The sequence below is a fragment of the Neoarius graeffei genome, chromosome 13 (assembly GCF_027579695.1).
Source record: "Neoarius graeffei isolate fNeoGra1 chromosome 13, fNeoGra1.pri, whole genome shotgun sequence".
In the NCBI taxonomy this organism is placed as follows: Eukaryota; Metazoa; Chordata; class Actinopteri; order Siluriformes; family Ariidae; genus Neoarius; species Neoarius graeffei.
The window spans coordinates 12,176,228-12,202,727 of NC_083581.1; the positions used below are offsets into that span (position 1 = coordinate 12,176,228).

At 41.3% G+C, this 26,500-nt stretch overlaps 1 protein-coding gene across 1 annotated transcript in view; it reads right to left on the minus strand.

Moving 5' to 3' along the window:
• The window catches only part of LOC132895996 (matrix-remodeling-associated protein 5-like), a 47,080-nt gene that overhangs the window by 18,714 nt on the left and 1,866 nt on the right, over positions 1 to 26,500 (minus strand). Inside the window, exons 2-5 of the mRNA XM_060936726.1 lie at positions 23,458 to 23,587; positions 22,272 to 22,662; positions 18,158 to 21,994; positions 14,607 to 15,507 (exon numbers count right to left, since the gene is read on the minus strand). Of these exons, the coding sequence (XP_060792709.1) occupies positions 14,607 to 15,507; positions 18,158 to 21,994; positions 22,272 to 22,662; positions 23,458 to 23,587 (5,259 nt within the window). The remainder of the gene's footprint in view (positions 1 to 14,606; positions 15,508 to 18,157; positions 21,995 to 22,271; positions 22,663 to 23,457; positions 23,588 to 26,500) is intronic.

The following is a 26,500-nucleotide window of genomic DNA, read 5'->3' on the forward strand; positions in this document are numbered from 1 at the left end:
AGTGGCACACTGACGATGATACACAAACCTAATTATTCAACACATTAAAAATATTCAAACGTCATCTTGAACTGTTGCTGGCTGTTGCATGGCGAGCCTGCTCTTTTAGCATGACTACACAACAATATAGTGCCCCCCTCCCAGTGTTGCCAGATACTGCTGACAAGTTGCGCCAAGATGGCAAAGAAGCCGACAGTTCGGGCTTTCCTCTCCTCGTGGGCCAAAGAATATGGGTTCGTTTCTCAGAGGGACCGTGCTGTGTGCACGTTGTGTTTTGAAAGTGTTGTGTGTCGAACATCCAGTGTTAAATGTCATTTCGAGGCAAAGCACGAAAAGGCTTTCAAAGATCAGGCAGATAGGGACGAATCAATCTCACACGCAGTGTGCAGATATGGGAAGCAAGCCCACACTTTAAAAGTCTTTGCCTCAGCTAAAAACAATGCCACTGAAGCTAGCTCTATAATTTCTCACTGCATAGCTAAACATGGAAAGCCATTCACAGACGGTGAATACATTAAAGGTGCCCTTCCACCAAAAATGTTTAATACTGGCTCTTTTTGAAATACCATAGTTCACTCCGAGTTGCATATGCATGCTGCATGTGAAAATGTAATTCTACCCCCATTCCCTGTATTAGCTTATGAAAGAAAATAGTCAGGAAAAAAGAGCAGATCTGAAAAAGCCATACGAAGTGACGTCACTTTGAAAATTAGTATTCATGGCCTCCCCCACCTTGGCTTGCGACCGCCCACGGGAAGAAAGTTCGGATTTAAGCGCGAGGAGAGATAGCAGAGCCCATCTCGTCAGTAGCTAACGAAGAGGACCTAACAGCAAGCTGAAAACATGGCTGAACAAGTTCGTGCCTGTGTTATTTGTGGCAGTAACACATCAATGTTGCATGTTTGGGGAGGCTGGGACCTCCCCTGCGCGAGTTACGAGCGTTCAAAGTCGGGCTGGAGCCGCCGACAGAAATGAAACCTAAGCAGAGCGCCGCGGCTCGCCTCGGGGCAAATTATGTCCCGAGGCGTGGGGCTGGCCCACCCTGGCAGCACTGGTTCATTGGGGAGAGGGCAGAGGTCGCTGGCTGCCAAGTTTGGGGAGGCTGGGACCTCCCCTGCCCGAGTTACGAGCGTCCAAAGTCGGGCTGGAGCCGCCGACAGAAACAAAACCTAAGCGGAGCAACGTTGCAAGATAGAAGAGCTGAAGAAGAAATGGTTGGAATTTATCTTTGGAACACCACCAGCAAAGTATAATGCAACATTAGTACTGTGTTCTGATCATTTCAACCACAGTGACTTTTCAAACTTCAGTGCCTTCAGTAGTGGTTTTGCTTCGAGGTTTTTTTTTAATACCTGGATCTGTACCATCAAGACAATCGACCACCAGCTCACAAGCTGCAAGTAAAACGAGCTTTTTGTTCGAAGGTTTTTGTTACAAAATAGCATGTTCATATTCTCCACGTTAGCATGCATGACATGGTCACAAGCTAGGCAGGGATGAGAGTTTTCTGCTTTTTCTTAGTAAAAAACGACCTTTTTATATTATGCCAAATCCGTTGAGAATTTTTTTTTTAAATTAATTTCGGGGGGTTGGGGTATGTTCCTTCATGCTGTTCAAACTTTATTAACTCCAACGATGTTTACACATTATTTGTAAGTCGCCATCTTTAGTCTCATTTAAATCTCGTTGAATGTGATGTAAAATTCGTGTTATCTACATTGTTATTGGTCAAAACATCGATGTCAAGACCATAATAGCAAATCAAAACAGTTTTTACAAAGACACCCACATCCGCTTGTTCTGACCCACTGGAGGTAGTGTCACAGTGCTGTTAGCCAATCAGAGGTAACACGTTTACGTCATTAATATTCATGAGTAAGAGCTGAAATCCTGTTGTTCTCCCGCCACCCACTCCTCCAGCAAACTAGAACAGCCTGAAACAGGAGAACCACAGGATTTTTTTCACCAAAACCGGCTCACAGGGCATTCATTCATACTAGAGACCACCGCACAATTAATGAAAAAGCGATGCAATGACACCTTTAAGGAGGCCTTTCTCTCCAGCTCGGATAGTCTTTTTGAGGGGCTGCCAAGTAAAGAGACAATAAAATCAAGAATAAAAGACATGCCCGTATCAGCCAGAACTGTTGAGCAACGAATTGGTGAAATGGCAGAAAACGTAAGGGTGCAGCAAACAACTGGCATAAAGTGGGTTAAAGTGTGTGAGGTTAATGGCATAAAACAAGTGCAATGGTGTTTTACATTTGCTCAATGCATTAAATATCCATATCCGTCTAAAATGTGTGGTGTCTAATTACACATAGTTAACAACACCTATTTGAATGGCACACTAACAAGAAAATTTCTAATTGGCACTACATGGCAAAAAGGTTGCCGACCCCTGATATACCATGGAGCTTTAAGGTTCATAATACAACCCCGATTCCAAAAAAGTTTGGACAAAGTACAAATTGTAAATAAAAACGGAATGCAATAATTTACAAATCTCAAAAACTGATATTGTATTCACAATAGAACATAGACAACATATCAAATGTCGAAAGTGAGACATTTTGAAATTTCATGCCAAATATTGGCTCATTTGAAATTTCATGACAGCAACACATCTCAAAGTTGGGACGGGGCAATAAGAGGCTGGAAAAGTTAAAGGTACAAAAAAGGAACAGCTGGAGGACCAAATTGCAACTCATTAGGTCAATTGGCAATAGGTCATTAACATGACTGGGTATAAAAAGAGCATCTTGGAGTGGCAGTGGCTCTCAGAAGTAAAGATGGGAAGAGGATCACCAATCCCCCTAATTCTGTGTCGACAAATAGTGGAGCAATATCAGAAAGGAGATCGACAGTGTAAAATTGCAAAGAGTTTGAACATATCATCTACAGTGCATAATATCATCAAAAGATTCAGAGAATCTGGAAGAATTTCTGTGCATAAGGGTCAAGGCCAGAAAACCAGACTGGGTGCCCATGATCTTCGGGCCCTTAGATGGCACTGCATCACATACAGGCATGCTTCTGTATTGGAAATCACAAAATGGGCTCAGGAATATTTCCAGAGAACATTATCTGTGAACACAATTCACCGTGCCATCCGCCGTTGCCAGCTAAAACTCTATACAGTGGGGCAAAAAAGTATTTAGTCAGTCACCAATTGTGCAAGTTCTCCCACTTAAAAAGATGAGAGAGGCCTGTAATTTTCATCATAGGTATACCTCAAGTATGAGAGACAAAATGAGAAAAAAAAAATCCAGAAAATCACATTGTCTGATTTTTAAAGAATTTATTTGCAAATTATGGTGGAAAATAAGTATTTGGTCAATAACAAAAGTTCATCTCAATACTTTTGTTATATACCCTTTGTTGGCAATGACAGAGATCAAACATTTTCTGTAAGTCTTCACAAGGTTTTCACACACTGTTGCTGGTATTTTGGCCATTCCTCCATGCAGATCTCCTCTAGAGCAGTGATGTTTTGGGGCTGTTGCTGGGCAACATGGACTTTCAACTCCCTCCAAAGATTTTCTATGGGGTTGAGATCTGGAGACTGGCTAGGCCACTCCAGGACCTTGAAATGCTTCTTACGAAGCCACTCCTTCGTTGCCTGGGCGGTGTGTTTGGGATCATTGTCATGCTGAAAGACCCAGCCACGTTTCATCTTCAACGCCCTTGCTGATGGAAGGAGGTTTTCACTCAAAATCTCACGATACATGGCCCCATTCATTCTTTCCTTTACACGGATCAGTCATCCTGGTCCCTTTGCAGAAAAACAGCCCCAAAGCATGATGTTTCCACCCCCATGCTTCACAGTAGGTATGGTGTTCTTTGGATGCAACTCAGCATTCTTTCTCCTCCAAACACGACAAGTTGAGGTTTTACCAAAAAGTTCTATTTTGGTTTCATCTGACCATATGACATTCTCCCAATCCTCTTCTGGATCATCCAAATGCTCTCTAGCAAACTTCAGACGGGCCTGGACATGTACTGGCTTAAGCAGGGGGACACATCTGGCACTGCAGGATTTGAGTCCCTGGCGGCGTAGTGTGTTACTGATGGTAGCCTTTGTTACTTTGGTCCCAGCTCTCTGCAGGTCATTCACTAGGGCCCCCCGTGTGGTTCTGGGATTTTTGCTCACCGTTCTTGTGATCATTTTGACCCCACGGGGCGAGATCTTGCGTGGAGCCCCAGATCGAGGGAGATTATCAGTGGTCTTGTATGTCTTCCATTTTCTAATAATTGCTCCCACAGTTGATTTCTTCACACCAAGCTACTTACTTATTGCAGATTCAGTCTTCCCAGCCTGGTGCAGGTCTACAATTTTGTTTCTGGTGTCCTTTGACAGCTCTTTGGTCTTGGCCATAGTGGAGTTTGGAGTGTGACTGTTTGAGGTTGTGGACAGGTGTCTTTTATACTGATAATGAGTTCAAACAGGTGCCATTAATACAGGTAACGAGTGGAGGACAGAGGAGCCTCTTAAAGAAGTTGTTACAGGTCTGTGAGAGCCAGAAATCTTGCTTGTTTGTAGGTGACCAAATACTTATTTTACCGAGGAATTTACCAATTAATTCATTAAAAATCCTACAATGTGATTTCCTGGATTCTTTCCCCCCATTCTGTCTCTCATAGTTGAAGTGTACCTATGATGAAAATTACAGGCCTCTCTCATCTTTTTAAGTGGGAGAACTTGCACAATTGGTGGCTGACTAAATACTTTTTTGCCGCACTGTAGTTCAAAGAAGAAGCCGTATCTAAACATGATCCAGAAGCACAGACATCATCTCTGGGCCATGGCTCATTTAAAATGGACTGTGGCAAAGTGGAAAACTGTTCTGTGGTCAGACGAATCAAAATTTGAAGTTCTTTATGGAAATCAGGGACGCCATGTCATTCGGACTAAAGAGGAGAAGGACGACCCAAGTTATCAGCGCTCAGTTCAGAAGCCTGCGTCTCTGATGGTTTGGGGTTGCATTAGTGCGTGTGACATGGGCAGCTTACACATCTGGAAAGACACCATCAATGCTGAAAGATATATCCAGGTTCTAGAGCAACATATGCTCCCATTCAGATGACGTCTCTTTCAGGGAAGACCTTGCATTTTCCAACATGACAATGACAAAACACATACTGCATCAATTACAGCATCATGACTGCGTAGAAGAAGGGTCCGGGTACTGAACTGGCCAGCCTGAAGTCCAGATCCTTCACCCATAGAAAACATTCGGTGCATCATAAAATGGAAGATATGACAAAAAAGACCTAAGACAGTTGAGCAACTAGAATCCTACATTAGACAAGAATGGGTTAACATTCCTATCCCTAAACTTGAGCAACTTGTCTCCTCAGTCCCTAGACGTTTACAGACTGTTGTAAAGAGAAAAGGGGATGTCTCGCAGTGGTAAATATGGCCTTGTCCCAACTTTTTTGAGATGTGGTGTTGTCATGAAATTTAAAATCACCTAATTTTTCTCTTTAAATGATACATTTTCTCAGTTTAAACATTTGATATGTCATCTATGTTCTATTCTGAATAAAATATGGAATTTTGAAACTTCCACATCATTGCATTCCGTTTTTATTGACAATTTGTACTTTGTCCCAACTTTTTTGGAACTGGGGTTGTAAACTGTAAACACCTCACTCATCATTGTGTATTGTACTCCAAGGTCAATCTGCCTTCTCTGTCAATTCATCGGCTTAGTCACTGGTATATCTTTCTCTATAAGGCCATTCTAGGCAGACTTCCATGTTATCTACCGGTAACTGAATATCTCTCTGTGAAACAGGGTGCATATAGGTTAAGGTCTCAATGTTCTTCTCATAACTCTTCCTCAAGCTTGGACTGAGCTAGGGAAGAAGGCCTTTGTTTTCAGCACCATCTGCTTGGAATAGCCTGCAGAACAAGCTCAAACTCCAGTACCTAGTTTCACTCAATGATTTTAAATATATTGTTAAGTCCACTGAATCTGAGTCTATCCAAACTTGTGAATGTTTTAATTAGTAATATCTATTTCTCTCTACACACTGGAATGCACTTTGAGATGTCTTTGCTGTAATTTAATGTTGAATGTGAAACTCATACATGTCAGGTTATATGGTTTCCCTGTATTTTGTATGGGAAAATGCAATTTTTTGGCTAATATGGCGTATGCTGATTTTCATATGGGAAAATTACGTTTTGTATCTGAGATTTTTTCCGTTACTCCGAGAAAATTTTCTTAGCATCCACCATTTATTTTTTCAAACACGCATGCCCAATGAAATGGAACTATTTTTGATTTATGTGGTTTTATAGTTGCACATGGTTTTCTCTGTCATTTGTAGTTGAGCAGTCCTCATGTGCACATCAAATTTGACAAATTTTATCTTGTAAAAATGGCATCTGGAAATGCAATGGCAAAGAGAAAACGTGCTGGAACTAAAAAACATCTGAAAGAATTGGAAACTCTGGATGGAGAGTACAAAGGATGGATCCAGGCGTCTTCGAATGGCCCCCAATATTCGTTCTGTGTTCCGTGCAGAAAGCACATTAAAGTGGCAGCTTCAGATTTTTATGACCTGAAATTGCATTTCCAAACCAAGGCACATAAATGCAGGACCTTCAGGTCTATGGAGCAGCATTTTGGCGCAAGTACATCAGCTGGGACTGCCCAGACTTCTGTGACAGCTGCAGAAGTTATGTTCTGCCAATTTCTTGTGGAACACAACCCCCTGACTGTGGCAGACCATTTTTCGCAGCTAGCAAAAAAAAAAAAAAAGTTTCCCGATTGGAAGACTGCACAGGTAAGCATTTTTTTTTTAAGTTTTTGCTGTTTGCATGTAGGAAAGCTTCCTCCATTATCATGATAATTTAGGGAGGTGATACTGGGAGTCACCAATTATACAACGGCAACTATAGTTACCTGACAATTTCTGGTTTTGCTTCCCTAAACATTTTAATTGCTGATAGACATTATATGTAGACATAGATGACCAACACTCGTTACTACCACCAATCGTCAGTAAACTGGAAAAGTATTGAAGGAAGAGTAATGGTGGTAACGACCGTTGGTAACCTGTCTCTAAAATGTGTAGTAGGGGATGGAAGCAATTTAACACCATCTACATGTTTGCCGTGCTCTGATTTTCTTTTATTGACCAGGAAAGTAATCTGTACTTTCTAGTTATGTACATACTGTATACCTAACCTTTTATTCATTTGTGGGGGACAAGTAGCAAACCTTCACGTGGTGTCCCTCGTTAATCTGGCATCGCCAGAGACCAATTGCTACAACACACGAAGAGTGCAAAACTTCAGGGGTGGTAAAAGGATAGACCCTCGGCCCCGACCATGGCTTCCTTTAAAGTCTGCACCTTCAACGCAGAAGGAATGTCCCAAGACAAATCAGTCCTCCTGTCGCAAATGGATTTGGATTTTTTTGTGCCTCCAAGAGACCCACAAAAATGCCACACCCCCTAGCGTCCCAGGAATGGCTTTGATAATCCACTGCCCTAGCCAGACTTAAGGAAGTGCTATCTACGCTCGGGATTCATCCATCACTTCCCAGAGCAAGGATTGCACATTGAATGGGATCGAAATACTTCGCATGGAAACTGAGAAAGTCACCTTAATCTCGGTGTATAAGCCACCACCGATCCCGTTTGAATGGCCCGCTAATTTTGACTTTGGAAATAAGGTTTTATTGGTTATTGGGGATTTCAATAGCCATAATACCTTATGGGGCTATGACCATAATAACAATCACGGTGAAGCAGTCGAGGAATGGGCCCTAAACAACAACTTGATGCTACTCCACAGTGCAAAGGATAAACCATCTTTCTCTAGCACTAGATGGAAACGAGGGTACAACCCAGACCTCGTCTTTGTATCCTCGCAACATCGTCACAACTTCGAAAAATCAGTTATGAGCCCCATACCAAAATCACAACACAGACCAATCTTGGTCGAAGCTAAGCCCGTTTTATGACCAAGGGTTACCACCAAGCCCATGCCATGCTTCAACTTCTGTAAAGCAAACTGGGACAACTTCACTGCAGAGTTAGATGAAAGTGTTGCTGCTATACCACCAGCATCGCAGCACTATGAAATTTTTCAGAAGCTTGTATGGGATTGTGCTAAGCGCAACATTCCCAGAGGATGTAGGAAAGAATACATCCCAGGTCTAAACACCAAAAGCAGAGAAGTCTTTGAGTACGTGTGTACATATAATGCAGATCCATTCGCAGAGAATACAATAGAACTGGGCAAAGTCCTCATCGCACTTGTTAGTGATGAGAGAAAGGTGCAATGGAAAGAAACCACAACCAGCATGGACTTAACTCACAATAGCAAGAAAGCGTGGAATACGATTAGGAAACTTGATTGCAACAAGGAGTTGCCAAGACGATCTGCTGCTGTGACACCAAACCAAGTCGCGAATCAGCTCTTGATGAATGGAAAACCCATCAACAAAGAAAGAGCATGTCTACAGAAGATGAAAAATGAAATGGCATGCGTCATAAACACCTGTGACGACCAACTCGAACCATTCACGACTGAAGAAGTAAATGCTGCTATAAAACAACTAGAGCCAGGAAAAACTGCAGGACTTGATGGAATCCCTCCGGAGACTGTTCAGCACTTTGGGGGATGAACCAGGAACTGGCTTGTAAGCTTCTTCGACTCGTGTGCGACATCCTACACCATTCCCAAGATATGGCGAAAATCGAGGGTTGTTGCTCTTCTGAAACCAGAGAAAGAGCCCGAGGATCCTAAGAGTGATTGCCCAATCTCACTCTTGTGTGTACTCTATAAAGTATATGCGAGATTGTTATTGGAGCGAATAGCACCCTCGGTTGAAGATCAACTAATCCCCGAACAAGCAGGGTTTCGACAAGGTAAATAGTGCTTCGGGCCGGTTCTAAATCTCACGCAGTACATCGAAGATGGCTTCGAGGCTAAGATCATCACTGGCGCTGTGTTTGTGGACCTGTCCACAGCTTATGACACGGTGAACCATAGGTCATTGCTCATGAAGTTAGCCAAGACAGTAAGCAACATCCCAACTGTCCGAATCATAGTCTTTGTTGACAAACAGAAGATTCTTTGTCGAAATGGATGGAAGAAAGGAAGAGCTGCTGGAGGAGCCAAAAGAACGGCCTACCACAGGGCTCTGTCCTATCCCCGATATTATTTAATATTTACATGAACGATCAGCCAGTCTTCAACAATGTCAGAAGATTTCTGTATGCTGACGATTTGTGTCTAGCGACACAATCTGATAGTTTCAAGACTATCCAACAAAGGCTAACTGAAGCACTTGAGGCACTGACCAAATACTATACAAAATGGTCCTTGAATGCAAACCCAGGAAAGACTCAAGTTTGCACTTTCCACCTGAATAACAAGGAATCCAAGACCACCGTGGATATCAGATGGAACGGCAAGCTGCTTAAGAACACCAAGCACCCCGTTTACTTAGGAGTGACCTTGGACAGGACACTGTCGTTCAAGGAACACATCCTTAAGTTAAAGAAGATCTCCAGCAGAAACAACTTGCTGGCCAAACTGGGAAACTCTAACTGGGGAGCCGACGCCAACACCATCCTAACAACAGCTTTAGCACTGTGCTAGTCAGTTGCTGAATACTGCGCTCCCGTTTGGGCTAGGTCTGCACACGCCAACAAAGTAGACCCCTCACTGAATAGTGCATGCTGCACTATAACAGGAACCATGCGTGCGACCCCACTGCCAAGCTTGTATAGGCTGTCGGGCATTGCACCGCCCAACGTATGACGAGAAGCTCTGTCTCGTGCAGAGCGGTTCAAGCAGGCCAACGATGAGCGCCATCCACTTCACCAGCACCAGGAAGTATCTCGCCGTCTTGCCTCGCGCAAGAGCTTCGTCACCGTTGAACCTCTTGACCCTGCTCAGACATCAAATTTCCGTCTTGAAAGATGGAAATACCTAAACGACGCCGATCTCAACGCAGCGCTTCCCGAACATCAAGAGCAGTTGTGAACAGGAAGCTCTCTCAGTCGCAAGGACTGGGTGACATTGAACCGGGCAAGGAGTAAAGTGGGTAAAATGAAGAAGAACCTGGCACGTTGGGGTATTGCGACAGATGCAAGATGTCCCTGTGGTGAAGAACAGACGATGGACCACATCTTGCGGGACTATCCACTAGGTCCTCACTGCTCTGATGTGGACCTAAGAGAAGTCACCAATACCGCCATCTCCTGGATAAAGCACTATCGTGACAAGATATGATGATGATTCATTTGTTGTTCACCCAGGATTTTGCATGCAAACGAACGAAGACAATCATGGTCATCAAAGGAAGTTTAGCCCCTGCTTATACAAATCCTGTTGTCGAAAAAATGCGCCAGCAGCCGTTTAGCCTTATGATAGATAAGCGCAACGACAGAAACAGCACCAAGCACTTGGCCATTCTGGCACGCATTTTTGAAGATGTCTGTGTAAAAACCAGAATGCTGGATTTACCAGAACTTGTTTCTGGTAAAGCTTCAGTGATATTTGAAGCTGTTGACAGCTTCATGAGGTAAGAATTTATTCTTTAAATTGTAAAACGGTGTACCAGTTTGCTGAATCTGTGTACCTGTTTAACAATCTAGACTTTCCATTTGACAATGAAGTGTTGGCCAATCTTGCAGTTAGAGCCATCTAAAAAGGATGACCTGGACTATAGTAGTGTTGTCAATTTAACTTCCTTTTTTGGCTTAGACCTGGACCTTGAGCAGTTGAAGGAGGAGTGGGAGGACTTTCAGCTTATGCCAGATGATGTTGTGCCATGCAGAGCGAATGATGGCAAAAAAGTACCAATAGATGTATATTGGGGAAAGGTCTTCAATGTAAAAACTGCTCTGGGTGCTGCCAGGTTTCCAATGCTGAAACAACCCCGATAGCAGAGGGTCGTTGAAACGACGTAGAGTTTTGGTCAGAATGGTCGGTTTCCGTCGTACGTCAGAAAATCAACGTTGAAACGGCGCCGTGAAACGTCGATTTCTCCGCCGTCTGAGAGGGTCGATTTATCACCGTTGAATCAACGTGGGTAAAGGTTGATCTGTCGACCGTCAGAGAAGGTTGAATATACGACGTTGAACCATCGTCACTTTTGCCGGCCAGTTTTCAACATTGGTAGGATGAGCAACTGGCCCGTAGCCAGGGGGGATCGGAGGGTTCGTTCGACCCCCCCCCGCGACACCGCGCCCCGGACACACACGCCTCAAGATTACTCAAGATTTATTCATTTGTTCATGTCCGATGAATATACATTGATTCACATTTAAATTTACAATATCAAATCCAGACTAATCAAAAAAGAAAAGTAGACTAAGTGAGGACGAGTTAGAAAAACGGGTTCATTTCTCCTATGTTTATGTTTACACGTTTTGTTCAGACTGCTTTACACCCCAATCCAGTGGGTGGCGGTAATGCCCCCATTAGACCCCTTTCACTGACGTCACCCGAAACCGGAAGTAAACAAACCCTGCGCCACATTGGAAGACCAACAAACTCGTGATTTGGGGGAAATAAAGGCAGCGCGCGGTATGTGAACCCACGAGGCACTTGGTTCATCATAAACCTACAATGGTAAACTTTTGTGCTGTGTTAGGGTTCTAACAAAGCTGATGGGAAAGGTGAAAAGAAGTCTTTCTACAGAATACCAGCTGTGATTGAGACAACAAGCAAACCAAGGAGCTTTCTGCCGGGAGACAGAGAGAGGATTTAGCTGCTTTATGCAGAGCGGATCTGAATACTTCAAGTCTATTTTGTTACTGGTAAGTCACTAGGCTAGAGTGTTGTAGAACATTTTTTTAAATGTTTACTGAATAAAAACATCCTTAATTTTATCAGATATTCTCTACTCTATATTTCATTTCTTTCTTTTGTTTTAATTTTCCTCCCTCCATCCCTCTTTGGATTTTAAATATAGTTTTTCCCCATGTCCAAATAATGAGGTAGGGTGGCATTTAGAAACCCATAGCCTACTGCTGACTTTCTTTATCAATGCTGCATCAAATTAATTTTGGTTATGTTTTTCTGTTTCCATGTACAGGTGTCTGCGCCGCAGGAGGAATAGGCCACAATTATAAATAAATCATAAAATGTTTCTAAGAACTTGTTCAAGTGTGTTCTGTTCCTTATAAATGTTAAAAGTTATGCCTCATTAGATAGCTTGACAAACATTAGGAGAGGTGCATTGTTGCATGCATTTTTATATCCTGTTGTACATTAAACAGGACGTAGCCTACGCACATTGATATAAATTAAGTTTCACTTTCATGGTTGAAGTATGCGTGTGTTCATCCTAGGCAAGAGCCCCGATGCTTTATTGTTAGCTAGTTTAATTTAGCCTGTTTTGCTTAATTTGTAGCCTTCCTGTTGTACATAAAACAGGAAGTAAAGTTGGATGAATCATCGCCGAAAATTCAACTATAAATCGACCGAAATACGTAGTTGAATAAAGGGTGAAAGGGGGTCTATTCTCTGTCGAAAAGTTAACTTTTTACTGCTTTGCTGTGCCTCCCATATAGCAATGCAGATAGTGAGAGGGCTTTTTCATTGGTTAGGAAAATTCATACTGAGTACAGAAAAAATATGGCTGCAGACACATTAACTGCATATCTGCAAATTAAAATGAACTGTGACGAGGAGTGCTACAACTGCTACCCAAGCAGTGATGATATAGCTAGTGCCAAATCTGCAACATCTTTGTACAATAAAGAACACTCCAAAAAGGAATAAGCTTTAAATTCTTGTTACAAATTACTGGGAAGATTTTCAATTTAACTTCATAATTTATTAATATTTTCACTTATCCTTGTTTACATAATATACTTGATGTGGCTCAGTCATCTTTAGTTGGATCTAACACTGCTTGTGGTGTTCAACACTTTTTTTTCTCAAATGGAACTTTTACTAACCTTCATTTACTGTTTGACATGATTATATATAATTTATTACATGTAACCTACTATTTTAATTAACATACCTACTTAGTACTGCTGTAGGTGATGTCAACACTTGTCAAATAGAACTTTGTGTAATTTTTATGAACTATTTAATATTAATACACTTTATTTGCAAAATTTACATCAATAATTCTGGTATTACTGATACAATGTATATTAAATAATTAAGTTTATAGTTCAGTCATTCTCTTTAGTAGATAATTGTTTACTTGACTGTACATATAGTCCTTTTTAATTCAGTTGTTTTCTCTGGGATCTAAAATTTCTTTTTATTCAGTACATGCTTATTTGATCCCTTTAACTTGATGCAGTGTGATAAATATGCCTATTACAACAGGAGTGTATAATGTGGAATAAAACAATCGGTGCTTTAGATTCATCTCATTATCTCTAGCCGCTTTATCCTTCTACAGGGTCGCAGGCAAGCTGGAACCTATCCCAGCTGACTACGGGCAAAAGGCGGGGTACACCCTGGACAAGTCGCCAGGTCATCACAGGGCTGACACATAGACACAGACAACCATTCACACTCACATTCACACCTACAGTCAATTTAGAGTCACCAGTTAACCTAACCTGCATGTCTTTGGACTGTGGGGGAAACCGGAGCACCTGGAGGAAACCCACGCGGACACGGGGAGAACATGCAAACTCCGCACAGAAAAGCCCTCACCGGCCACGGGGCTCGAACCCGGACCTTCTTGCTGTGAGGCAACAGCGCTAACCACTACACCACCGTGCCACCTGTGCTTTGGATTATATATTGGAATTTTTTCTCGTGTATAAGGGCTTATGGGTGTATGTAAGGGAAAAGTACAGATTTTGTAAGGGCATGGGTAACTAAAGGTTATGGAAACTATATGTACTGCTGTCATTCTTGGCCAGGTCTCTCTTGGAAAAGAGATTTTCTTTTTAATCTCAGTGAGACTCACCTGGTTAAATAAAGGTAATAGTAGTTGTAGTAATAATAATAAATGCCAAATATTAACTGTCCAAAAGAAGAACAGAATCTTACTGTTACTTACTAAAATTATTAGTTCTGAGGAGAAACACCCAATGATTCCAGGAACATCACTGATGATTCGTCCAGTTGCATCAGTAGATGTGTTTCCACAACTAAAATGATTAGTTCTGAGGAGAAACTCTCATAGTCAAAACGTGTATCCTATAGCCCAACTAGATCTACACAAATTAAGTAACAAATAGTAATCACTGTGGAAATTGGTTATCTGCTTTACTTTATTCATATTAACAAAGCGAACTAACTGCACTAGCTACGTACATACACTCACCAGAAACAACAATGATCTCTGATACTTCCTTACATGTTTTATTTTTCTTCATAATGTGTCTCTACACATTTAATGAGAGATCATATATGACCGGAGAAGGTGAAACCCATGCTTAAGTTTTTCTTCTATTTTTGCATCAAATAATAAAAGGGAATTAATTGTAGGTGAGAACTAAATTTGAGTGAAGAACTGAAGAAATGTTGGACCACATGTGCCACAGGATCAGCTCCATGTTGCACACATTTTTATCTGCTAGTGTCAATTTAGGCTAATTCCTATGATTAAAAAGAAGTTACATATTTATGACTTGTCCTATAGACATACCTGAAATGTGCATCAATGAGTTTTTTTGCTGGCGTTTTCCAGATGATTTTTGGTTCAGGGCTTCCTGAAGCACTGCAGTCTAAATGTAGATATCCACCATAAATGACTTCAGTTCTTAGTGGCGATGTAAAGGTAATTTTGGCTGTAGAGGAAATCCTCTTCACCAACACACTCACGCGTCTCTTGGCGACACCCATAACATTCACAGCAACACACTCATAGGTACCGGAGTCTTTTTCTGTTGGGTTGCGTATATATAGCGTCCCATTGGGAAAGACGAACAGATTTCCATTAATGAACTGTGAAGGGCGGATTTGCATTCCACTAAAGATGATCCACCGAATCAGTGGATATGGGGCTCCTTTAGTGCTGCAGTGGATGTACATGGTCTGACCCTCAGAAATGGTGCAGTTTTCCTGTCGCTGTTGCTGGATTATGGGTGGAAGTGGAGTAATGTGGAGCCGAATTTTTATTGTTGCAGTTCCAGCTACATTATTGGCAATGCACTTATAGACTCCACTATCTGGAAGGGTAGTCTGCTTCATGTGAAGTGTCCCATTGCTAAAAAGCATTAGTCTCTGCTTCCTAGTGCTGACTGTTTGTACCACTGTATGGTTTGGAAGCACCCAGCTTACCTGAGGATGGGGAAGACCTTGTGCTTGACATTCAAGGTTGGCGTGGTCTCCCAAGTACACAGTCATGTCATGCTGCCATGGAAGCAGGATTTTTGGCTTTTGGGCCAGAACCATCAAGGTAGCCATGATCCTATCAATACCATATTGATTCTGAGCAGTGCAGACATACTGGCCATGATCCTGGAGCTGAACATTACGAATTACCAAGGTTCCACTGGGCTGGACCTCAAATCTCAGGATTTTGGTGTTTGCTGATAGAATAGCTCCTAAAAACAGAAATAAAAAGAAAGATTTGTGTCCATCAATACGAAAGTAACCTGTTGAAGTAATCCCAGATTCTTTGAAACACCGCATGTGTAACAGTAAATAACTGTTCTAAACGAGTTTTTTTGGGGATTCTCTCTGGGTCACCATGAAGAAACATCAGGTGCGCGTATGTTCTTTGGACATGTCATGAGCCAGGAGAGAATATTAATGGCTTCTGCTTTGTACACAGAGGCAAGATGTTATGGCTTGCATTCAAGTTAGGCTAAGCATCCAAAATACTGTTAAAAAAATCAGGTTTACATTTGGAAGACAAATAAACAGACCCAACTCATTAATTTGAATAATAATCATTTTATTTGTTGATATTAATTGTTTAAGATGAAGAAATTACAGTGGATATAAAAAGTGTACACACCCTGTTAAAATGATAGGTTTTTCTGATGTAAAAAAAATGAGATCACGATAAATAATTTCAAAACTTTTTCCACCTTTAATGACCTATAACCTGTACAATTCAGTTAAAAAAACAAACAAATCTGTTAGGGGGAAAAACATTTTTAAAAAATGTACAATAAGCTGGTTGCATAAGTGTGCACACCCTTAAACTAATATTTTGTTGAAGCACCTTTTGATTTAATTACAGCATTCAGTCTTTTTGGGTACATACCTGCCATCAGTTAAATTGACTTCGATTAACCCCAAATAAAGTTCAGACATTTATTTAGTTGCATCCTCCAGCAAAATCCATGGTTCGCAGAGAGCTTACAAAGCATCAAAGGAATCTCATTGTTGAAAGGTATTAGTCAGGAGAAGGGTACAAAAAAATTTTCCACGGCATTAGATATACAGGTAGTAGTCGACTTACGACTGCGTTTGGTTACGACTGACCGGTCGTAAACCGATCTGGTCGTAAGTCGGCCTATGTTAAATGAATGTAAGTATATTGTGATGTGTAATGATATTGTAATCATCTTAAAGTCTTATTTTATCAATATTTTCTTATTTCATTACCTTGGCTCATTATTTGGTTCAAGTCAAACACTGCATACTACACTGCGTACAGTACAATTCGTTTAATATGTGCAAAACAAAAAATACGAAATACAGGTGTGAAAAATAGAAAACATTTTAGTTTGAAACATGCCAAAATACAAATGTAAAACATAGCAAAATACAAAATTTAGTGACCGCTGGCATCACTGGTGCTTGGCTGTGGGTCGTCTATGTCATCATCAGCTGTTGCAGCGCTCGGGCTGGCGGGAGGATTTGCTCGTTTCATAAACCAGGAGCTGGGGCGGAAACTGTATGACGGAGTGCGCATGTGCCTGGAGCTGGGGTGGAAACTGTATGACGGAGTGCGTGAGGGAGTGCGAGAGAGACTGCGCATGTGCCTGGAGCTGGGGCGGAAACTGTTGTACGTGGCGAGAGGCGCTGCTGGGAGCTGGGGTGGAAACTGTCGTACGCTCAGCTAGCTCAGCTGGGAAACACTTGCCAGTCATAACCAGACGGTCGTAAAGTCGATCGGTCGTAAGTTGCATAGGTCGTAAGTCGACGACTACCTGTACAGTGAAGATAGTCATCAAAAAGTGGAGAAAATATGGGACAACAGTGACATTACCAAGAACTGGACGTCCCTCCAAAACTGATGAAAAGACAAGATGAAAACTGGTCAGGGAGACTGCCAAGAGGCCTACAGCAACACTGAAGGAGCTGCAGGAATTTCTGGCAAGTACTGGTTGTGTACTACATGTGACAACAATCTCCCATATTCTCCATATGTCTGGACTATGGGGTAGGGTCAAAGAAAAACATCCAGGCTTGGCTAAATTTTGCAACAAAAAAAATCAACTCTCCCAAAAGCATGTGGGAAAATGTGTTATGGTCTGATGAAACCAAGGTTGAACTTCTTGGCCACAATTCCAAAAGGTATGTTTGGCGCAAAAACAACACTGCACATCACCAAAAGAACACCATACCCACAGTGAAGCATGGTGGTGGCAGCATCATGTTTTGGGGTTGTTTTTCTTCAGCTGGATCAGGGGCTTTAGTCAAGGTGGAGGGAATTATGAACAGTTCTAAATACCAGTCAATTTTGGCCCAAAACCTTCAGGTGTCTGCTAGAAAGCTGAAGATGAAGAGGAATTTCATCTTTCAGCATGATAATGATCCCAAAAAAGTTTTGGAATGGCCCAGCCGGAGCCCAGACCTAAGTCCAATTGAAAATCTGTGAGATGACTTGAAGAGGGCTGTGCGCAAGAGATGCCCTCGCAATCTGACAGATTTGGAGCACTTTTGGAAGGAAGAGTGGGCAAATTTTGCCAAGTCTAGATGTGGCAGGCTGATAGACTCCTACCCAAAAAAGACTGAATGCTGTAATTAAATCAACGTGTTTCAACAAAGTATTAGTTTAAGGGTGTGCACACTTATGCAACCAGCTTATTGTACTTTTTTATTTTTTATATTATTTCCCTCCTAACAGATTTGTTTGTTTTTGAATTGAATTGTACAGATTATACGTCACATTAAAGGTGGGAAAAGTATTGAAATTATTTATCGTAGTCTCATTTTTTTACATCAGAAAAACCTATCATTGTAATGGGGTGTGTACACTTTATATCCACTGTATGTTTGATGTTTGTTTATTTATACCTGTAGAGATTTTGGTCCAGGTAAGAAAAGGTTTCGGTTCCCCCACAGAATTGCATGGAAACTGCACATCTGTTTCAGCATTCACAGCAATGGTGGTAAGATTAGCAGTGGTGATTCTGGACCTTGTGCTCAGTACAGGAACATATGGTGGCTCAAGAAGAGGGACATTCTTGCCAAGGTGCTGGTCTGTAGAGACTACACTGGTTTGAATTCTGCTTAGAAGCTTTGCAGTTGGTGTTGGGCTTGTAGGTGTTGTCTGAGTCGTGGTTATAAAAGCTTTGGGTGACATGCTTGATCTGATTGTACCAACTGAGCCTCCTCGGACATCCACAGATGAATCGATATATGATGGTGTTTGATGAATGATAAATGAGTTTCTGTGGTTGGGGTACTTATAATTAAGGGCTCTTCCAGGATTCTGATCAGGAGTGTGGTTAGTTGGAGGGTTTCTTGAGTAAAATGGAATTCTGTTATCTGCTTTCGGGATGCTGGGTTTTAAAGGGGTTGTTTCTGCAAAGTTACTGGTTATAATTGGAGTATTAAAGCCAAACTCTGTGCTTTTTATTGAGGGTGTCATGGTTGTTGACGTTGTTGTGATGTGAGGCTTTGCTGATAATTGAATCTTGGCTTTAGTGGTTGGCGGTGGCATTGTAGATATTGTTGTTGAAATGATACCTGAGGGTTTGCTTATGTTAGTCAACAGCAACTCTCTATCTCCCACCTCTGGGCCTGGAGTTGTAATGGGAAAAACAGAATTGTATTCATCTGGAACAGTATGAAGCACTGTGGTGAGAAACCCAGTTTGACTTTGTTTCACTGAAGAATCAGAAAATGGTTTCTTTAGTAAATCTTCTGCCTTAGTTTCTTCATATGGAAATATAGCTGGGGATTGAAGCAGTTTGACTGGATCAGTTGCATATTTGACAGATTTATGTGTAGAGTTGAGTATTTGTAAGCTGCTAAAACTTTCCATTGTGTGTGATTCAGATATGTGAGGACTGGTGTCTGTTGTTTCATCCTCAGGGACAGACTTTGTTTTAGATGGTTTTAGTGCTGAAAATTGGGTTGTAAAACCCCCTTGAGAGGCTGCAATAGTTTTATAATCTGCCTCTGGCTGAGTTGTAGAAGCAACGTGGTAAGTCATCTTGACCTCTGTAGTGAATGTCTGCACATCTTTCCAACTCTCCTCAGATGTATCTTTATTTGCTCTCCTCTGAGATGTGGTCCCAGTCACTGCTAGTGGTGTAATGTGCATTGAAGGGTGTAAACCATATTGTAGGACATTTAGAATTGGTTTAGTCCTCTGGGTTGTCGAAAATTCAAAATCAAGTAAATTGATTTTGTCAGCTAACAACGAGACATTTGTTTGATCATTACCATTACGATCATTGTTGGTTAAGGATTTCAGGTTTTGGAAAAAAGTAATAGCTGTAGCAGTGGAATCGGCTGATGTGCCTGCTGTTAGTGTAGCAGATGTGGTTATAATGATTGATGGGTTTTGTTTTCTAGTGGCTGTGGGTGCTGTTAACTGAGGTTTGCTAGTAATTAGGGACAAGGATGGTCTTATTCTTAATCGGTTTATTCGACCCCTGCTTCCAAAATGCTTCCTCGAGTTCCAAGGGGTCCTGGAATATGAACTAGATGGAGCTCTTTGCTTTATAACATTAGCTGAAATGACTTTGGTTGTCTGTGTTGAAGTGTTACTCATCCATTGTGCACTGTCTTTTTCATGCTTTTTGTAGGATTCTTTAACATCTGCAGACTTCACAGAGATGCCAAGCACATTCTTTAACTCTGAATTGGGAACAGCTGGGTTATTTTCCCATTGGCTTCGTTGTCTTTCTTCTCTGTGTGAAGTGCTGGTAGTTAAGGGATTTACATAGTTCCGGTCCAGGATATTTATCTTGGTGGTAACATAATTAGGTGCAGCTGTGGTTTTCACAGGTTTCAGTGTCACTTCATCTGACTTAATGCTTGATTCAGGAGGCATTATTTGGTGCAACTGGTATTGAATATATAAAGGAGCTGTGACTGGTTGTCCATTGTGAGTTTGAAACATGATAATGGTGTATGGTTCTTTCTTCAGTGGGCTTGCATCATCCAGAGAAGATCCCTCTATGTTGGTGTGAAATTTTGGATCTACAGTCTGAACCCTTTCTAGTGGAATGCCTGAGTAAGGGCTAGGTGTTGTGGTATTTGGAACTGTTTTCTGGCGAATTTTGGCCCAAAGGTCAGCCCATCTCTGTGGTTCTATTTTGTTGTTGGATTTATTCATTTTTCTCCTGTTCCAAAGAGCATCTTTTCTTTGTTGTCCATTCAAACCTTTCTTAATTGGATTCCTGTGTCCCGGAAAGTTTCCCTGCAAATTCCTGACTGAATAGGCATGTGACCTTGACTGTGGTTCCCTCCTTTGGTTCATAAAACCTCTATTTGATGGCATTCTTTTTTGACCTGTATCATCACCAGATGACTCTTCCATATCCTCTAAAATTGCTCTGACCTTTGTAGACACACCTGCTGCAGACGGGGGATACCGTCTGAGAGGCTGTGTTCTTCCCCGTCTCATAACAGTGAGCTTAGCAGAAAGAGTATCTTCACCATGTTGATTCAGAGCCACGCATTTGTAATATCCATTGTCATCAGGTCTGCAGTGAGGAATAAAGAGTGTTCCATTGGAGAAGATAAAAACTCTCGATGAGTTTGCTTTGGCATTCATCATACTGCCATCTGGAAAGATCCAGTTCACATCGGCATCTGGTGATGCTATGGTATTGCAAGGTAAATAAGCAGATTCCCCAATGAATTTCTTGAAAGCAACCTTGACCTCATCACCTACAATGAGTCTGGAGGATTCAACAACTGATAAACGAAAAGGAAGAAGATCTACATCTCCTAGCACTTCAGCAATACAGTAATATACACCAGAGTCTGAATGATCCACTGCTTTGATAAGAAGTTTGCCCGTACTAGACACAGATAGCCGGTTGTTTGCACTACTGAATGATGCCTGAACCTTAGAGCCATCAGGTAACATCCACTTAATGCTCAGACCTCCAGAACTCATCACACTGCAGTCCATCTCAATCATACTGCCCACGACTGAACTAAATGTCATCTGGGTTAAATTGTTGTGTTTGATCATAACCCAGGATCTCTTCTGCCATCTTGCCTGCTCACTATCTGTGGTGGAAGACATCTGAGTAGTAAAAATGAGCTTTACAGTCTTGGATGTGGAATAGAGCCTGTTCAGCTGTATATTCACATACAATTGCATGAGCCAAGACGGATGGGACAGAATATTAGCTTGGACTCCGGTGTAATAATATACGTCTCTCTCAATATCCTGTCTGTATCTGTAGCTCAGTTCAGGCCCTTTACTTAACATAATCTCCCTGCGCAGGTGCAGAGCAACCTCGATGTAGTATGCAAGCAGTCGCCATAAGCTTGCATACTTATCCCTGTCCATTGGGCATTCAAGGTCAAAAGAGAGATTCATGTTGGCAAAGATCTTCAAAGACTCAGTGTAGTTCCATGTGATTTCTGAGGACTCCCTTGGCTTTACAACTTGGCAGGTTAAGTTCACTGTGTTTCCATGTTGATCTGACAGGTTCAGTGTGATGTTTCCAAAAGGTGGCTTGAAATCCTCGAGAGAAAGAAGCTCACTGACGTATTCCTCATGTAAAACATCCTTTCCTGGAGAATTGCCAATGACTGGTCCTGTGCATTGGAGATCCTTGGGTTCAGAGATATGTTTTCCGCTCAGATGCTGTGGTGAGACACACACTGGACATAGATGATTCTTGGCATGCACTTTGTCCTTCTTGCATTTCATCACACCTGGAAATGAATAAAAAAGGAAGACTTTACTGGATGTGCTTCATAAACTAAAACTGGGTGCATATATTCTCTATATATTTAATAAGTACTTCATGCCCAACCATGAACTGTTCTTATTTTAGAACTTGCCCATGAAATTTGATTCCATATGTTGAAACAGGAAGTCAGAAATATGGCATGTTGAAGTGATAGACTGATGTCAAAAACACACAGACAAACCACGTTTACTGCTAACAAGCTGCTACCAAAGAGCAAGACAACCCATTTTTCTCTTTACCTGAATGGAGTGCCATCCAATCTTGGAGCCAGTCCAGCCTACAGTCACAGGTCCAGGGGTTTCCGTACAAGAAAAGGTTCTGTAAATGCGGCATATTTCTTAGTATTTCTTTTGGCAAGGACATCAGATAATTGTCTGCTAGATAGAGATGTTTGATTGTGGAGACCAGGAAGTGATTTAACAAAGAAAATGTGCTGAACGTAGAAGGATGTAGTTTCTGCAGATGGTTCCCTTCAAGATGGAGCAGACTAAGTGATATCATCCCTCTGAAGGCATCCGGATGGATGAGTTCGATGTGGTTGTTGTCCAGGTACAGCCTTACAAGCCGTGTCAGACCAGACAAAGTGTTACCTGTGATCATTTTGACTTTATTGTAGCTTATTTTCAGGACCTGGAAGAAATATGCATGTCAGTTTTGGACAGTGATGCTGATTATAATAAAGTAAAAATGATTCAAGCAATCAAGTATTCTCAGATTCAGAGAGGATTTGTTTCCATTGTTCCAGTGGTTTAAATGTTTGCTCTCTCAGAAGGATTAGTTTTTAATTTTCCTGTCTATGCCTTTCTTCCCTTTTAAACAGTGATTGGTTCATGAAACTGAAGTTAGGGTCAGACAACAGGTGTAGAATGTTTGTCTGTGTTATAGCCTAGCAGGTCATAAGTAATGGAATTACACTGAATACATTATTGGTACTGCGCACACATATGGCCACTAGGGGCTCCCCTGTAACAAGGAGTCTGATTCAGATTGTCTGTATTGTTACATCGCTCCGGAAGTTCTCAAGTAAAAGTTTGACAAGGAATCCTGAACCAGATGTCTAATCGCTTCCTTCAACAACAGGCAAGTAGTAAAAATATTCATCTGTACCTTTATAGAAAAATCCCATACATTTCAGATGCGATTATATGTTTTTCACATATGATTGTCAGTGAAATCACTTACAAAAAAACAAATCATTTATTTTAAAAAAATCACATTGAAATAAATTAATCAGATATTTTTTTTAAATCACATTTGCAAAGAAATAACTTGTGTAAAAAACATAAGGAAAAATTGAATCTAGTGCAAAAAAGGTCACACATGAAAATGATTGGTTATTTTAATAATAACCACAGATGAACTGTTCTTTAAGGATAATCTCATTTTACATGTCCCTTCTTCAGCAACCAAAAAACAAAAGTTTACCTGCAAAGATATCAAGTCTCGAAAAACACCATCAGGGATCTGATGGATGTTGTTTCCGTGCATCATCAGAAGCTCCAGGTTCCTCAGTTCAGCTAAAGAGTCCTTGTCAAGTCGGGAAATGCTGTTAAACCTGTTAAACACACACTCAACACTGTGATGCTGTGTTCATATTCACTTTGCATTACTCTGTGTTTTAATAAATCATTTTGGTGAATTAGTCTAAATACATGACACAGTATCAAGTTACAAGCTTAATCCAGTGACTCAGGAATCTCCAGAACACCAACACTCTACACTGTGCAATTACAGTGTTGGTGGCATAGGTGGCACTCAACAAGTACAACCCTGATTCCAAAAAAGGTGGGACAAAGTAAAAAATTGTAAATAAAAACGGAATGCAATGATGTGGAAGTTTCAAAATTCCATATTTTATTCAGAATAGAACATAGATGACATACCAAATGTTTAAACTGAGAAAATATATCATTTAAAGAGAAAAATTAGGTGATTTTAAATTTCATGACAACAGCACATCTCACAAAAGTTGGAACAAGGCCATGTTTACCACTGTGAGACATCTTTTCTCTTTACAACAGTCTGTAAATGTCTGGGGACTGAGGAGACAAGTTGCTCAAGTTTAGGGATAGGAATGTTAACCCATTCTTGTCTAATGTAGGATTCTAGTTGCTCGACTGTCTTAGGTCTTTTTTTGTCGTATCTTCCATTTTATGATGCACCAAATGTTTTCTATGGGTGAAAGATCTGGACTGCAGGCTGGCCAGTTCAGTACCCGGACCCTTCTTCTATGCAGCCATGATGCTGTAATTGATGCAGTATGTGGTTTGGCATTGTCATGTTGGAAAATGCAAGGTCTTCCCTGAAAGAGACGTCATCTGGATGGGAGCATATGTTGCTCTAGAACCTGGATATACCTTTCAGCATTGATGGTGTCTTTCCAGATGTGTAAGCTGCCCATGCCACACGCACTAATGCAACCCCATACCATCAGAGATGCAGGCTTCTGAACTGAGCGCTGATAACAACTTGAGTCGTCCTTCTCCTCTTTAGTCTGAATGAGACGGCGTCCCTGATTTCCATAAAGAACTTCAAATTTTGATTCGTCTGACCACAGAACAGTTTTCCACTTTGCCACAGTCCATTTTAAATGAACCATGGCCCAGAGAAGACGTCTGCGCTTCTGGATCATGTTTAAATACGGCTTCTTTTTTGAACTATAGAGTTTTAGCTGGCAACGGTGGATGGCACGGTGAATTGTGTTCACAGATAATGTTCTCTGGAAATATTCCTGAGCCCATTTTGTGATTTCCAATACAGAAGCATGCCTGTATGTGATGCAGTGCCATCTAAGGGCCTGAAGATCACGGGCACCCAGTCTGGTTTTCCGGCCTTGACCCTTATGCACAGAGATTCTTCCAGATTCTCTGAATCTTTTGATGATATTATGCACTGTAGATGATGATATGTTTAAACTCTTTGCAATTTTATACTGTCGAACTCCTTTCTGATATTGCTCCACTATTTGTCGGCGCAGAATTAGGGGGATTGGTGATCCTCTTCCCATCTTTACTTCTGAGAGCCGCTGCCACTCCAAGATGCTCTTTTTATACCCAGTCATGTTAATGACCTATTGCCAATTGACCTAATGAGTTGCAATTTGGTCCTCCAGCTGTTCCTTTTTTGTACCTTTAACTTTTCCAGCCTCTTATTGACCCTGTCCCAACTTTGAGATGTGTTGCTGTCATGAAATTTCAAATGAGCCAATATTTGGCATGAAATTTCAAAATGTCTCACTTTCGACATTTGATATGTTGTCTATGTTCTATTGTGAATACAATATCAGTTTTTGAGATTTGTAAATTATTGCATTCCGTTTTTATTTACAATTTGTACTTTGTCCAAACTTTTTTGGAATCGGGGCTGTGTGTGTGTGTGTGTGTGTGTGTGTATAATATATATATATATATATATATATATATATATATATATATATATATATATACACACACACACACACACACATATATATATATATAATGTGTGTGTGTGTGTGTGTATATATATATATATATATATATATATATATACACACACAATATAGACCCTTCCCACTGACGTCACCAAAAACCGGAAGTAAACAGACCCTGCGCCATATTGGAAGAACAACAAACTCGTGATCGGGGGAAATAACGGCAGCGCGCGGAATTTAAACCCACGAGGCACTTGATTCATCATAAACCTACAATGGTAAACTTTTGTGCTGTGTTAGGGTGTTCCAACAAAGCTGATGGGAAAGGTGAAAAGAAGTCGTTCTTCAGAATACCAGCTGTGATTGAGACACAAGGGGAGCAAACTAAGGAGCTTTCTGCCAGGAGACAGAGAATAAGTGCATTACTGAGTGTCTGTGAGCAAAGGAGAGCCTGAACGTTGCAACCTCCCTATTGGCTGTTTATTGGCTGTTTGTAAAAATGTATCAATTGTTGCCCTTCATCGCGGACTCGAGAGACGAGACCTGACGAGTTAGTTCGTTGGTAGCAGAACAAAATGTCTGGACACAAATCGGGTTTTCAGAAAAGGAAAGAAAATAAACGCAGGGTCGAAAATACAAAAAAGGAGGCAGAAAATGCAAAACGAGTTTTAAGGTAGGACAAATGGTTACTTTTCTGAGGCAGCCCGCCGTGGCTGCAGGCTTTCAGTTGTGTCATTGAATGGTTACTTTTCTGAGGCAGCCCACCGTGGCTGCCTGCAGGCTATTTATTATAGCCCATTTAGTTAAAATAGTTGATCTAAAATGTTTATAGTTATAGTTGGTTGTCCTCAGTGTTCAAAGTATGCCGATATTTTCGGGGGGTCCCTTTTTTTCCCTGGGGGGTGCTTGCGCTTGTCTCGGAGCGCGGATCTCCAAACACATGAGAAGCCTATCTTACGCACATATCATGCGGACTCCACACCTCCACACACGCATCGCATCTGAAGTCATAACTCATGAGGGGAAATCGTGTCCGCATTGGCATGTTCAAAAAAC